General features: G+C 36.9%; 2 protein-coding genes across 2 annotated transcripts; both read left to right on the forward strand.

The window, feature by feature from the left end:
* Positions 1-1,871: 1,871 nt before the first annotated feature.
* On the forward strand, positions 1,872-9,880 carry LOC121959149 (homeobox protein Hox-A3-like). The gene is made up of 3 exons (XM_042508345.1): positions 1,872-1,949; positions 7,760-8,117; positions 9,327-9,880. Exons 2-3 carry the CDS (start codon positions 7,856-7,858, stop codon positions 9,878-9,880), a joined length of 816 nt encoding a protein of 271 aa, XP_042364279.1. The 5' UTR covers positions 1,872-1,949; positions 7,760-7,855.
* A 2,904-nt stretch (positions 9,881-12,784) lies between these two features.
* Positions 12,785-13,947, forward strand: LOC121959146 (homeobox protein Hox-B1b-like). Its single transcript, XM_042508341.1, has 2 exons — positions 12,785-13,334; positions 13,587-13,947. The coding sequence occupies exons 1-2, from the start codon at positions 12,785-12,787 to the stop codon at positions 13,898-13,900; spliced, it is 864 nt and encodes a 287-aa protein (XP_042364275.1). The 3' UTR covers positions 13,901-13,947.
* The last annotated feature ends 1,717 nt before the right edge of the window (positions 13,948-15,664 follow it).

Genomic DNA, 15,664 nt, shown 5'->3' on the forward strand with positions numbered 1-15,664 from the left:
ACCCCTCAGATTTACCTCGTGACCCTTTTAAGGGTCTTGACCCCTATGTTGACCACTGGACTAAAATACCAAACTGTATATAGAGAATATCCATTTAACTCCATTAAGTTTTCTCTAACACTGATGCTAAAGTATTAATGTATATAATCATTTTTCAGTCACTGCAGAATGAGTACTTCTACTTTTTGCTAGTTTTTTGTTACCAATACTTTTAGTAGGATTCCTAATGCAGGACTTTTACTTGGAGTGTTTTTCCATTGTGGTACTTTTGCTGAAACTCCGGTTTATGACCAACAAATATTTAAGGTCAAAGGCCACAGTTGTAAAAGTATTCCTGCAAATCTTTGTAGGTTTGTTAGATGAAAGTATTTTACTTTGAACATAAGTCTCTATTAAAGGTTCATAAATCATTAAATAAGATTCATACGTCTGTTGTAAGCCATAAATGCAAAACGTCTGGGTTGAAAACTGCAGATTTTGGAGATTAAAACTCATTGTTATGATTTTTTTTTTTTTTTTTTTTTTACCATTTATAACTGTATAACTGTAGGATTAAAACTCATTATTAATGATGTGATAACCTCTATAATAGCTGAATTGATTTATTAAACCCCATTATTAATGACTATTAACATTAATAGCTGCACAGTTGATGTTTTAAACACTTTTATTAATACTAATTAACACTTATAACTGCAGAACTGGTGGATTAGATCTCATTATTAGGGATGTAATAACCTCTATAATAGCTGACTTGATTTATTAAACCCCTTTTATTAATGATTAATTAATATTTATAACTGCAGAATTGATGTTTTAAAGCCTTTTATTAATACTTTAACCCTAAACCCTAAACCCTAAACCTAACTAGACTGGATGGATTAAAACTCTTAATTAAATATTTAATAACATTTTTAACTACAGACTTTATATATTAAACCCTTTAGGCTAATAACGTTTTAACACTTATAACTGCAGACTTGGTGGATTAAACCTTCATTAAACTCCCAATAAATGTATAACATCACACTTGGTGTATAAAAACCCTTAATTTAAGAGTTGACATTTATAGCTGCAGAGTTTGTGTCCAATTAAAAAGTTATAAACCCATGCGCATTTATAAATTAATTACCTACATTTAGAAGAGAGAAACAACCTGGTAACAGATTGTTTTTTGTTCCACTGTAGGCCTTAACCCATAACACCATTAATAAAGCTGTTATTTAGTTATAAAACCTTAATAAAAGGCGCCATATGCTAAACTACTGATGACTTTTATGATGGTTAATCTCTGCATTTTAAATTTTGAGCGTTTTTAATATTTGGACATTATTATTTGTTGATTGCATGTTAAGGGGGGCTGCAGCTTCTGTGCTCGTGCACGCAGAGGTCGACCACCTGTCATCTATATATACCCTGTAGATCCGAATTTGTGTAAATATACCAGCAGCCACAAATTCGCGTCTTGGGGAGTATGTAGGTGATAACACTTCACCTCGAGAGGGACAAAACACTCATTTTACAGGCGAGAAAATACCCATTATTCTTTGTGTGTCCTTAAGTTTCAGTTTATTGCAAATAATGCTGCATGTTTGATGTGTTTGGCCTGGTAACACGTGTTTAAAGTGGTTTTTTAGTGATTCTGTGCGTTGTTTTGCTGCAGGCCTCCTGCACCAGACTCCATGCGCTGTTTTGAGTGTTTTTCTTTTCTCTCTCTTGTAGCTGCAGATCGCTGGAGAATATGACATCTGTGAAAGTTGCAGGACAGACCCTTCAATGTGGGCCTTTGTTCGGCGCATCATTTATCTTCTTTTCACCGCACTCCACTCGCCTGTTTGGTCGAGGAGGAGTTTTAGTTTTCAAGAGAAATGTGAGGAGGACCTCCACAAACAGACACGGCGCGGGCTGAGAATCTGAGCTGGTGCAGAAAATGAGACCCAGAGAGAAATGTAAGTTTATCAAAGATTAATTTTGCTGTGTTTATAATGGACATGCACGTGCATGTGTGAGATTGCATTGAAATGTGGGCTGATATGGGTCACACTTAATAAGTATAAGTTAATTTGTTTATGTTGTCTGAATTTGAGAAAACAAGTTGAAATAATTAAACTTATCTCAAATTCAGTCAACTTAAAATTTAAGGCAGCCTGGACAATAACTTTTTTAAAAGTCAAAACAAGTAGTCCCTTTTTACAGTGTGGGTCACACTTAACTGTAAGTGTTTACAGCTTAAAGTTAAAACAATTCATTTCTCTTTACATTTCATGTATAACAAGTTATTTTGTATTATTACAGCTGTATTTTACTATTTTCAAATTAATTATCTGTTTATCCACCAGCTTAAAGAGTTATATTTATTGATAAATGCATTAATTAATGGTTTAATCAGCTAATTGGCACATTACAGTGTGAGGAAACTAAAGGCCTCAGTGTTTAAGTCAAGTGTTGCTACAATACACTGTAAAAACTAACTATTTGTTCTAACTTTAAAAAGTTAGGGTCAGGGCTGCCTTAAAATTTTAGGTTGACTGAATTTGAGAAGCTGAGGTAATGTTTTAATGATTCAACTTGTCTTCATAAGTTCAATCAACTTTAAAGTTCAAATTTAAACTTAAACCATTTTAATTTAAAACCAATTGTTTCTTTTTTACAATTCATAAATAGAGTTATTTTATATTTTTACAATTGTATTTTACAATATTCCACTTAATTATCTGTTTATATGCCAGCTTCAAGATTTACATTTGTGATTAAATGCATAAATTAACCATTAAATCTGCTAATAACTACAAGTGTGATAGAAACCATTTCTTGCATGTTTATATAATGCTTAACTGATGCCATAACAGAGTTTAAGGCCTGTTGTGATTTAAATTGATGTTTTTAATTTTTCTTTTTTATTTATGATATAGAATAACTACTTTTTAAATCCACTTGAGGAAATTTAATTTAGCTACAAACAGTTTTTTGCCCTTTTTTTTAACTTAGAAATCTGATTTTTTTTCCTCTATTTTAATTGCATATTAACCCTGTTTATTTGTGTATTTTGGATTTATTTGCTTTAATGCTTATGTCAGCTGTGGGAAGTGGCTTCTACTGTTGATTCAACTGCCTGTGAATTAATTCAGAGCTGTAAATCGTCCTCCTTGTGGACACGTGGTTCCTGCATCTACTTGTCACGAGAGGTTTGTCAGCAGGCCTGCAGACTGCACAGAGGGGTGAGGAGGTGGAGGAGGAGGAGGAAGGGGGAGGGGGGGGGGGGGGGGGGGGGGGGGGGTGCATGTCCATCACAGTTCAGACAGGCAGCCTGAAGAGTGCGGAGCTCACCTCGGTGATGAAGATGGGATGTAAAGTGCAGCTCAGGGATGTTGTCGTGTGAATAATAACTGTCACCTCTGCAGGCCGCAGGGATCAAACATGAATTTATATTTTGACTGTACACTGACTTATCACGTCAGTCCATCTGCATCGTCTTCCTTCTCCTCTTCTTCTCCGCCTCGTAAATCACGGGAGGATTTAGACTTTTTAAGACAGCACTTACTGCTGATTTTCTTTGTATTTATATGGCTCTTTTTATAGCCACATATAGGCCATCACAGAGATTTATGGAGCACATACACAGTGGTGGAAGAGGTTTTTTAGACGCTTTAGGCTACTTAGAAGTAGAAATACCACAATCTAAAACTACTACATTACAAGTAAAAGTCCTGAATTCAAGATGTCATGATGCGGAAGTAATATCAGCAAAATGTACTTATGCAAGCTTGTAATGTTGTAGTTTATTAGTGTGGAGCCAGTTTGAGATTGTAGGTACTCATCATATTATAGATTTCTAGGGGGATACAAGGGACATATTCCCCTCAGTATTTAGAAAATGTGCATTTTCGCCCAAAATCGTCTCTCAAATCCCCCTGTTTCATATGTGCCAATGATAATGACTATACGATCTGAACAAATTTTCAAATATTTTCCTCTTGTTTTTAGGCTTTTCATTCTCTTTCATTCTTTCAGTCTCTAACTCTAATGCTCAAAACACTCCATTCCACCATTCCCCACTGTATTTAATATATATATATATAAATATATATAAAATATATAAACAAAGTTTGGTGGTGCCCTGCTTAGCTACGTATGTCCTTTTTCCATAGAGATCGCGTTATGGGGACACAAAGTCCCTTTATTATGCCACCTTGGCATTTTTACACAGAATATAACAATAGTGCCATCATGCAAACAGCAACAGTGACATAACTAATGTTTTTTAACTAACTTTTTCCCAATATGTGGACATTTATAACAAATTGTCAAAACATCTCACCTGTCCTGCCCATGGTCCCGTCCTCCTGGCTGTCCCATTTATACAAACACCACCTTGTAATAAGGACAGTAAATGATTGTTATTGACATGTTATGCTGTTGTTATTGCTTAGAAAGTCTTATGTCACATTAGAGGTCAGTGCTGTTGTGTTGAACATCATGCCTCTTTTGATTCCACAGTGCCGGCATGCTGTCTGAAATCAAACACTGAAGCGTCACAGTGCTGCCGTTGTTTGGTTCTGTGTAAAAATGCAAAGGAGGCGTAAATAAGGGACTTAACAGCAGCCCCGTATTATATATATATATATATATATCTTTGTGTATAAAAAAGGCTTTCATGTACCTAATAAACTGGCAACTGAGTGGATATGCACGGAGATGTCATTTCCACTAGCAGGTGGATAACCTCAACCCCAAACCCCCCAAATTACGCTTAATATTCTAGGCCTACTGTTTGTCAGATTCTGGCTGAAAATGTGAATAAAGTTGCTGACTTTCCTCTAAAAAACAAAACAAAACAAAACCAGAAACCCACAATAAGAAGCAAATTTAGCATTTTACCACTCTGGTAGAATTTAGCATGACAGCCGACGCAATTATTTCTCTGATTTTATTCGGTTATTTTAATCTCTAAATTAATTTAGAAATGCAAGAAATTTGATTCAAATCACATTTCTTTTTTTTCTGGGGGACAGTGCCGTCATTGGGCCTTGAAGATCGAGGCTTCAGCTTTGAATGTTTAAGAACATATCTGATTGTTAAAAATAAAAGATCTAATATCTGTCATTCCACTCATACGTATAGCCTACTTCAGTAAATGTAGGTCTATTTAGTTACATTCCACCACTTTCAAAATAAATATCTTACACTGAACTATGCTTTCAACTATAGTCAATACATTTTTAATGACAACATTTGTGAAGTATTCTGTACTGAAATCTACTCACAATATGGACTCCCAGGTCAAGCCCCTAATGTCCTGAAATCCTAGAAACGCCCCTGCTGTGGGAAAAAAAACCCCACCCCCCTTTTATTATGTCCTTCTCACTTCTCAAACCAAAGTTACGCTCGTGCATATGCATAAATCAGACATCTCACTCAACTTTGTTTTTTCAAATTTAAGATCAACTTTCTTATTCTGCAGCTCTGAAATAAAACTTTTTTTGACGCATCACTGACACAGATCAGGCGGTGCACGGCTCACAGATCAAAAGGTGCTCATTTGCATTAATTAACACTCCTCGGTTAAAAATTACCTCTCAGAGCCAATCAAAGTGATCGAGCAAAACATGGAGACGAGACATGAAAAGCGCCGCCAATCGATGCTCTGCAGCAGTCTGATGGTCACCGTGTAAACCAAACCGAGGCCTCATTACTGGATCTGCTTTTAAATGCACGCTGCTGACCACTGTCTCTCTGCCCCCCCAGTTTTTAAAATGACTCACTCATTTAAATTAAAAAAAATCTCATTACATAAACAAGACGTAATGCACTTGGTATGTGTGTTACAAAAAGCTCCAGACTAAATAGTTTCTTTGGCGGAGTAATTTATGGCATCTCTGCTGGCATCGCTCCTAAAGGCGACGTTTGAATTTATTGTAACAGTGCTGGACAAGTTCCCAGGACGAAAATAGCTTAAACGCAACTAAAAACAATCAGTTTTTTTTTGCATTATTTTAATGCATGTTATAGTGATGGGAGGCGACTCTATAACAGAGAATTTTCATTATCTAAATCCACTTAAAATTAGATTTAATGTCATTTTTTTCTGGCGTCTCTTTTAGGATTTTCACGCTGCCATAAAGATGTACAGAAAATCTTTATTGCTGGTGAGCTATTTCCATATATGAGCTTGCATGATCAGCAGAAAGGGTTTTCTTTTTTGCACACACACACACACACACACACACACACACACACACACACACACACACACACACACACACACACACACACACAGAGGCTGACATTGTGTGCTATGCAGGGCGGTGTGAGCTGCAGAAACACTGTCCACTCCGCTTCACCCCACTGGCATGCAAAGCCACATCATCATCTAAGAGGCGCTTCTTTCTCTGCAGGGATTTTATTCTAATCTGGAGTTTTTTTAACCAACCAAGCCAAAAAAAAGGTGAGAGGAAGGTGTGTATTTGTTGGCGCGCGGATTGTTTCAGTGCGGGATGAATGTAGGTTGTGAAGGTAAGGCAGCCCGGGTGTTGTGCCGCGGACTGGGTTATGTGTCTTTATGATTTACGAGCCTGACTCCAGCCGCGGTTCAACCAGAGTTCATAAAGCTGCATGCCTCCAGACTTTATTCTCTCTCTCTCTCTCTTTCTCTCTTCTCCTTTAAAAACTGCTGCTTAATATTTCTGTTTCTGTGGAATTTAATTAAGTTTTTTTTTTATTATTTTGTTTCATCTGAGAGCAGAAAAACAGCTGCAGTGCACAATAGACTATATTATTTTGTAGCATATGCGATGGAGATGGATAAGTTTTTTAGTAGCTTGTGATATAACATTTAATTATTTTCTCCTTGAAAATATTGCAGACAGGGTCATGCATTAGCCGAGAGAAGGGGGTTATTTATTAACACTCACAGGCCTAATGTAATGTCAGGAAACACACATTTAAAAAGAATTAAAATAACGTATTTATCTGTATTTTTATAGCCTGAAAGCAATTCTTTTTATGTGGTTGTCTGTTTGGATGTTGTTTACGTGCAGACTAATTGGTGTTGTCATTTCTTCTGCAATTTTTGTTCATCTTGTACTTAAGGCAGACAAAAAGAAATAATCTTGTTTCTTAAACCGAAATTTTTATATTTCGTTTGTTTTATCTGCATTACAAAAAAAAAAAAAAAAGAAAAAGAAAAAAGAAAAGATAATGATAATAAGCCTTGTTATTGGCTAGTTAGGGCTATACTGATTGTAAGGTTTTAGAACTAATTTCATTTCTGCAAAGATTATTCTCAAAATTGTGTTTTTCAGGGGGCATATTACCACCAGACACTTATTTATGTTTGGATATTTATGTGCAGGCTAATTAGTGTTTGCTTTTGTTGTTTTTGATGCTATTTTTGTTAATATTTTGTCATTATTGCAATTTTTATTAATATCTTTTAATATTACAGGCAAACATTTGAAACCTTTATATGTCTTTTCTTTTATCTACATTTCAAAAAAGATAATGAGCCTTTTTGCAGGCCAGTGAGGTTTTAACGGATTGTAAGGATTTTTTTTTTTTTCTTTTTTTTTTAAAGAAGAAATAATTACATTTTTACACGAATAATCCTCGACTTTGGGGTTTTTCAGAGCGTCCATTTCCACCAAACTCTTTATTTTCGCTCTCAGGCCAGCAGAGGCTTTTGCTATTCATGTCAGCATACTATTGAGTTGATAAGATGGATCATGTGGTCTCCTCCCTGATTTCTGTCTCCGTCTCTCAGGGCCAGAAGCTGCAGGGCTCTCTGGAAACCTGCCATGTGACATTTGGCTGCCAGCGCTCCGTCGGAAGGTCAAAGGGGGGCCCCGGTGCACATTTCATGGAAATGCAGAAAACCAGTGCACAGACACAAAACCTCCAGCAGCACCATTACCAGCACGACTTCTTCTTCGGCGACTCTCTGGATGATGTCAGTGGGTTCGCGTGCGCTGCAGCCGCACAACAACAACCTCTGGCGCAAATGGAGACGTTTGATCGCCGGAGGTCAAAGCAGCAGCAGCAGTTTCCTCCGAGCAAAAAGATTTTCCCCTGGATGAAAGAGTCCAGACACTCAAACCAGAAACACGGAAGGAGAATCGCAGGTTAGTACGAAGTAAAAAGCAATTTATTTTCAAATGAGGCCTTTTCATTTATGTCCCCTATAATTAAGAAGCTCTTTTTAAATGGAGGGAATTAGATTATATTTTCTTCGTTTCAGGTTCAAAAGGTCAGGCAGCTGTTAGTAAAGGCACAGTCAGACATGCAGCAGAAACATAAACACACCTGGGGTCAGTTTTAGGCTCATTTTCCTGGTTTACTTCACTTTCACTAGTTTAAGTATGTAAAATACTAAACAAACAAACAAAATCTGTTGCCCCACATGTTCTAAACATTGAGGGGGCACATCCCCTCAATTAAAAAATGGTGACCAAGAGTCTGTTTTTAAGGTCTGAAACTATTTGTTGATATATTAGATAGATATCTGGAGTTTTTCTTTAAATGCAGATTCAAAGATACAGATTGAAAAAGGCCTTTTTGACAAACTTATGTAGCCAATTAAAGAATCTTCACTTAATCTTTTGAAAGGAGAAATGACCCAAAGATTAGCAAGGAATTAGTAAAAAATAATTTTAAAAAGACACCCTAAAAATCAGCAAAAACAAAAAGGAAATGACCTTAAAATGTGCTTAAGTATAATAGTAGTATAAAATAATATAAGAATTATAAGAATTCTGCAAGTAATTTATTGTATTTTTAAAATTACTTATGATAAGGGTTTAGTTTTAGAGATTTTTCACTGTCTTAAAAAAAAATCCAAATTACTCATTTCTTGCAAATTGCAAGACATGTCTTGCATTTCACGTTGCTCATTACCTTTTCCCCATGTTTTCAAAAGCAATAAAACCAATATGCCCCAGGGTCAAAGGATATCGCTCCAGATTTCGAAGGGTTAAAAGTACAGATTATTATCCAGCCTTATAAAAAGTGAATTAAATGAAGGAAACATTCATTTATGTTTTCTTCAAAATTAAAGTCCTCTGCTTATTTCGTGTGGTTTCGGGCGGTGTCCCCATGTGTCCCCCTGACATCTACGCCTCTGTTGGTTTTTTTTTTTTTTTTTTTTACAAACTAATAAATCAGAAAACTGGCTGTAAACAATGTGCAAACTCGGTGAAAACAGGCAGAATTTTTTTTAAATTGTCCTGAAGTCATAAATAAAAAAGAACAAACAAGGCAAACAAACAAACCTCCCATTAACCTCTTCCACCCCGTGATTTCAACCTGTTCAACTTCCCTGCTTGTCTCCACAGACTGCACCGTCAACGAGAAGTGTCCGAGCGCGACCCCGGCCTCCAAGAGGACGCGCACCGCGTACACGAGCGCGCAGCTGGTGGAGCTCGAGAAGGAGTTTCACTTCAGCCGCTACCTGTGCAGGCCGCGGCGCGTGGAGATGGCCGGCCTGCTCAACCTGCACGAGAGGCAGATCAAGATTTGGTTTCAGAACCGAAGGATGAAGCAGAAGAAGGACGAGAGAGTGCAGGGCCTCATCACCTCCTCCTCCTCCTCCTCCACCAACACCTCCTCCTCCTCACCCCCGTCCTCCCCCTCCGCCCCGGGCAGCCCCACTCTGTCGAGCCTGGGTTATGTCCATCTGGGCGGGGATTACCAACCCGCCTCCCCTTCGCTAAAATCCCAACCGGTGTACCCGGAATACTCCAAATATCCAGCTCCGGGTTTCACGCAGCTTAATTATGACACGCGCACCGCCTCGCGCACAACTAACGTGGATCATAACGGGTCATATTTCCCACAGAGCTGCACTCAGGACAGAATCATGCAAGCTCCAAAACTGACTCATCTGTAGCAGAAACAGTTCCTCTCTGCAAAAAAACCCTGTTCCCTTTAACTGAAAAATCTGACAAGTTGATTTTACTTAACTCTCTGAAACCTGGAGCAACGTCATTATTTTACCCTTTTAATAATTAATTGATTCCTTCTTTGGTGATACATGTTCCACACATGGCAAGAAATTAGTAGATTTGGAATTGTTTTTTAAATATATTTTCTTTCGTTTATTTTATTTTAATATAATTTTCATTCCTCATTGCCCTCTTCGTGTTTCTTAAAGAAATCAAGCAAATGTGGTCAAGTTTAAAAGGCTTTAAAAAACTAATTTCTTTGAAAAATTAAGTAAATATAGCTAAATAGAATGATAGGGAATAGAAAATGTAATTCCCTGTGAATCCTTCACAGGGAATTACATTTTCATTCACAGCCAAGCCACACAAAACCACACATAACATAAAAGCACAACTGTAATAAATATTAATCGTAATTTGTTTACTTATATCTAGTTGTTGCATTTACTTCAAATTTAGTCATATGTACCTAATTTTTTGTAGTTGATGCAACTTAAAAATTAGAAATTTAACTAAGAAAGCAATAAGTCTTCAATTGTACTGCCACCTAGTGTCACTGAGTGGTATTATTGTTGACGCCACTGTCACAAAGACTCGCGAGATCGCTTTCCGTTTTCCTCAGAGCTTAACAAATATCAGACAAATCGACACTAAACAACATCAACACACACAACATTCAAGAGAGAAGGAAAATATGTTCACTGAAGATGTAATGTTATTTTGTTACTATTTTAGATAGTTATATTTTATTTATTATTTTTGTATCTTAACGTTTCTTAATTTTGACTGTTGCTGTGGACCAGCTACTTTCAAATGCATAATTTGACAAAATCACTTGTTCGCTGCAAAATTACTCGTTTGCTGCAGATAGCTAGCGCCGGACCCAGGAAAACAAACAGCACAGTTCTCTTTTTTTGTTGTGCAATTGTTGACATGCTTCTTTTTGTACTGTAAATCCATCCTGATTTTCTGCAGGAGACCATATCCAGAGGCAGGCAGAACTGCAGAATCGCGAGCTAGTTTTAAACACGTTTTTTAAATTCTTTTATAGCCATTACATTGTGCAATTAACATTAAATTCAGAATTAAATGTTTAAAAAAGAAAATAGTTATCTCTTCAAGCTTTAAATAAATATTTCTAAGTTTTAGCAACTTAAGTGAACAAAATATATTGTACTATACATCTGTATTTTGCCAATGGCATATGTTAGCCATATTTGTATGTTCTCTAACATATTAACAAAAAAATAATTGGCAAAATCCTCTTTATCATGATCAAGTTAAGTCAGACTAACTTAGTTTACTGAAGTTGCTAAAACTTAGAAAGAACAAATTAGTTTCACTTGTTATTTTAGAGTAAGAAAAACTTCACAAAATGAATTAAATACAAATAAATTTAAAGTAAACTTATCACTTAGATATAAAGTAAACATAAATTAAGAAAGAGTAATAGTTATATTTACTTTCCTTTTTCAATGCAATCAGTTTCCAAAATTATTTTAAGTAAGATCAACTTGTCAGATTTTACAGTGTATCTGTATCTGCATGCATCTTTTATCATTTATTTATTGGACTAATTAATCTAAATATTAGTCTCAAGTCTTATTTATTTATATTTATTTATCTTGAGTGTTTCTCATCAATTGTTCACTTTTACGCATGTGCCTCTTCTAAATATTTTTCCAACCAGCCCTGTAGATTTAAATGTTCACTGTTATTTCAGCTACATAAATAAACGAGATTTCTCTCAGCAGTAAATACTCCGCAAAAAGACGACTGTAATGCAGCCAAACGTTGTTTTTCTTTAAAGCTTAATTAGCACTTGAGGTCTATAGCATCACATTAACTCTTGCTTAATTACAGGGTCCTTATACGGATGAGTTTTTTGGAAGATTTTGCGTTATGTGTCGTTTTTAAAAGGCTATATGGTTCTTAAAGGTGTCTTTTGTTCCTTTATGGGCGAAGTGGGCCACACAGGCTGTCAGTCTGTAAAAAGAGCGCATGATGGATCACTGGATTCACTGCGCTGCTTTTGAGTCAGTCTGCAGGATTCGTGATGTCGACAGACCCAAGAAATGTTTTGAGAATAAAAAATAAAAAAATCCAACTAGATTTTTATTATTTTTTAGCATTATTTCTGCATTTATTTAGTCAGGTTTAGGTTCAGTTTAGAGCAAAAATTTGTCTTAAAAGAAACTTTGGACATCTTCAGGCCTTTTTTCAGAATTAGAATTAGAAGATGATTTATTTTTCACTCATAAGGAATTTGCTTTGTTTTGGTTTTTTTTCGACATATTAAGAAAATAAAAATAATAAAGATAAGGAAAATACTGCAACACTCAAAAACTTAAATACAGATTTAAAAAACTAAAATATGGAAAAGATAATGTAAAAGTATGATAACATGACAGCTGATGATTTATAATAAAATGTATTATACGAAATCACATTATTCTTATAATCCTAATTATTATTATGAATATGTTAAATATATAAGCATTATTTAATCTTTTTGCCATGAATTGTTTTATTTTTTGAGCTGCTGTAACAGCCTGAAATAAGTGTCCTGATGTTTGTGTTCTTATCAGATGGATGAGCGAGTTTGATTGAAGCATTTGTCATGTAAATGCGAGCCGTTTGATGGACGAGCCCGCAGACTTGACAGAGTGCTGTAGGTCCTTTGCCATTGGCGTTTAGCGGGTCACATGGTGTGTCAGGAAGGTGATATGAGAGTGGAAGGCAGTTTTACAGCTTTGACATACTACCTAGAAGGTTTAGGGCAAAGGGAGCACCGATTAATGACTGCTCGGTCTTGATCGAACAAACAATAAGGCCAATAAGGTTACAGGATGAACTCATACTTAGACTACCCCGTGTGCAACCGAGGAGCGAATATTTTTAGCGCCAAGGCCGGATACCACAATTTAAACCATGGATACATGTCGTCCAACTCGTGTGCAACAAGTGATGGTTACGCACAGGACGGACGACTAGTTGCTGCGACTTCTGCAGCGACGCACCAAAACCCGAGTCTCCCGCTGCACCACCAGACACATTTGGATCTGCAGTTTGCGCCGCCGGGGAACTCCATGTATGGCTCACCTCTGGAGTACGGACATCACCAGTACGGCCTCGCACCAGAGCAGGACCGGAGCTTCATTCAAGTGTCTCCACTCGGGACAAACATGGCTCCCTACACCGGGGACAGCTGTGGGCCTGGGGTTGCAACAGGCAGCCAGTACCTGCATTTTGGAAACGGGGATCAGAGGCAGCAAGAATATCCAGACACTGTTTATACGAGGTTACCACCCCAAAATAAGGAGAGAGATTTGGAGCACGTGGAGGAGACCTCTAAAACATTTGACTGGATGAAAGTGAAGAGGAATCCACCAAAAACAGGTTTGTTCAAGCATAAACAGATTTGAGAATTAGAGAACCTGTGAGGCCTCTGCAGGGGACTCACTGTGCGTAAAACCGTGCGTAAAAACGCAATTCAGTTGATTTAATGCAGCATAAATTGCTTTGAAAAAATATATTTGGCAACTAATGTTTTGTGCATTTTTCGATTCATCCTCACATGCATCATCCACATCTTTAGTTCCATCGTGAATTTCCTCCATCACCCATTCATCCATCCATGTCTCTCCACAGCTGTCCTCTCGGAGTTCGGCGTCCCCGGCCAGCACAACGTGATCCGCACAAACTTTACCACCAAGCAGCTGACCGAGCTGGAGAAAGAGTTCCACTTTAACAAGTACCTGACACGGGCGCGGAGGGTGGAGGTGGCCGCCAGCCTCGAGCTGAACGAGACGCAGGTAAAAATCTGGTTTCAGAACCGCAGGATGAAGCAGAAGAAACGCGAGAAGCTGGGCTGCGTTTTGGGCAACACCTCGGCGCCCGTGGAGAAAGTCTGCGGCCCTGACACCTCTCCAAAGGCGAAGGTGAAAGACTGTGAACCACTGTGACTTTTCATAAAAAACAATCTGACTGTGGAGGTTTTCCACTTCTCAGTTTAGTCGCACCATTCCAGAAAAACTGTGAAAAAAGCATGTGGACTTGAAGTATACAGGGTATGTCTGTGTCTGCTTACAGTGCAATGATTAATGCTGAATTGGAGAAACTTTTGAAAATGCTTTTTTTTCTTGTATTTGTAACCTTCTTATGCTATTTTTTTAATGTGTTGAAGCACTGAAGTGTCTCAGTGTCATTGTTTGCACTATTTATTTACAGGGTATTTTCCAGCAACTATTGAGATGATTTAGCTTAATAAAGTTTATAAAATGAAGAAAAGTTTTGTATTTTGCTGTTTATGTAAATACAAAAATGACTGATAATTCCTATCAAACTTTAATTCTGACCTGTTTTACATCTATTTTTCCAAATATATGTATATAAAAAATGTTCTAAATATCAAAATAATTGCAAATGTCTTTTCTATATACAACTCTATTAAGAGTCTCACCAAATTCCCCTTGTATAATGTGACAAGAGGAATCTTTCACAACACATGGGGTGGGTTCAAGTGACCTTTTCACCTCCAAATACCTCCAGGGGCTCTAAACATGACAACAAACTCCAGGGAGCCAGCCTTGATTTGTTACCCAAATTCTGCTTGGAGACAGCTGACACAGGTTGCACTGACATCCACTTTGTATTTTACATAATTTGAGTTGAGTTTTCCTTTTTTAAAATCTGAGGAACTTGATAATTTGACGTGTAAGTGCTCATTGTGGCTTCAACTCAAGATAAACGTTTGCCGGACCTGACTGCCTAGTTTCATGCGATGGTGAAGAGGAGGCAGCAGTTTCAATATTTGCACTGGGTGTTGGGTTTGCACACACAGTTTCTGCCCCGGCAGCACCGGCCTGTTGGTGCCCTTTTTTCCTAAAGCTGAGGTTCACGCAGAGTTCAGGCACAAATGAATGCAGAGTCAATCTGTCAAGACACCAGAGTGGCTCGGAGAAGTCGACTCTAGGGCCTCTCATGCTTTGGATTTTTAGCAGGTATTGCTTGTAATATTTAGACTCAGGGTCCTACCAAAACATTTCCATGACTTTGAGGCAAAATTTTAAGACCATAACCTCCCTTGAAATGACCATCTGTACTTCTTAATGGTTATTTTTTTTCATTAAAAGCTTTTAAAAATATATATTATTAAAAAAAATAATGAATCTAGAACAAGATTAGAGCTGAATTTTAAATATAAAGTGGGGACTGTTTGTTATTTATGAAAAGAGAGGCTGTGGTGAAAATGTTGGTGATTTTACTCTTTTAAAAAAATGGCCAAAAAAATGGTCTTTTGGCAATTTTTATGGAAAAAATTTTTTTTTTTCCTTGGCCATTTGTTTCCTTAAAAAAATGTTTTTGGCGATTTTTAAAGAAAAAAAATGTTAGGGATTTTTTAAAAATCCTTTGACGATTTTTAGAAAAAAATTGATGATTTTCCTTTAACAGTTTTTGGTGATTTTTGAAGAAAATGCCTTACAAACCCACATTTTCTTGAAAAATCACCAAAAATTACACCATATATTAAAGCCAGAAACTGCAAAAGCAGAAATTATCGTTGGATTTTCACATTTCTGCAGTCTTTGAACACATCATGTATTAATATACATGTTTGTGAAACAAAATTACATGACTTTCAGGACATTTAGTTTTCCAAATTGCTACTTGCAAATTCCATGACTTATCCAAGTTTTTCATGACTGTTCAAACCCTGTAGGCTAAAG

Source organism: Plectropomus leopardus, chromosome 19 (assembly GCF_008729295.1).
Source record: "Plectropomus leopardus isolate mb chromosome 19, YSFRI_Pleo_2.0, whole genome shotgun sequence".
In the NCBI taxonomy this organism is placed as follows: Eukaryota; Metazoa; Chordata; class Actinopteri; order Perciformes; family Serranidae; genus Plectropomus; species Plectropomus leopardus.

Bases quoted from the DNA above. Each gene is read 5' to 3' on its own strand.
- LOC121959149 (XM_042508345.1), top strand. From the start codon at position 7,856: ATGGAAATGCAGAAAACCAGTGCACAGACACAAAACCTCCAGCAGCAC. The intron at 8,118-9,326 runs GTTAGTACGAAG...TTGTCTCCACAG, and splicing joins ACACGGAAGGAGAATCGCAG to ACTGCACCGTCAACGAGAAG.
- LOC121959146 (XM_042508341.1), top strand. From the start codon at position 12,785: ATGAACTCATACTTAGACTACCCCGTGTGCAACCGAGGAGCGAATATT. The intron at 13,335-13,586 runs GTTTGTTCAAGC...GTCTCTCCACAG, and splicing joins GAGGAATCCACCAAAAACAG to CTGTCCTCTCGGAGTTCGGC.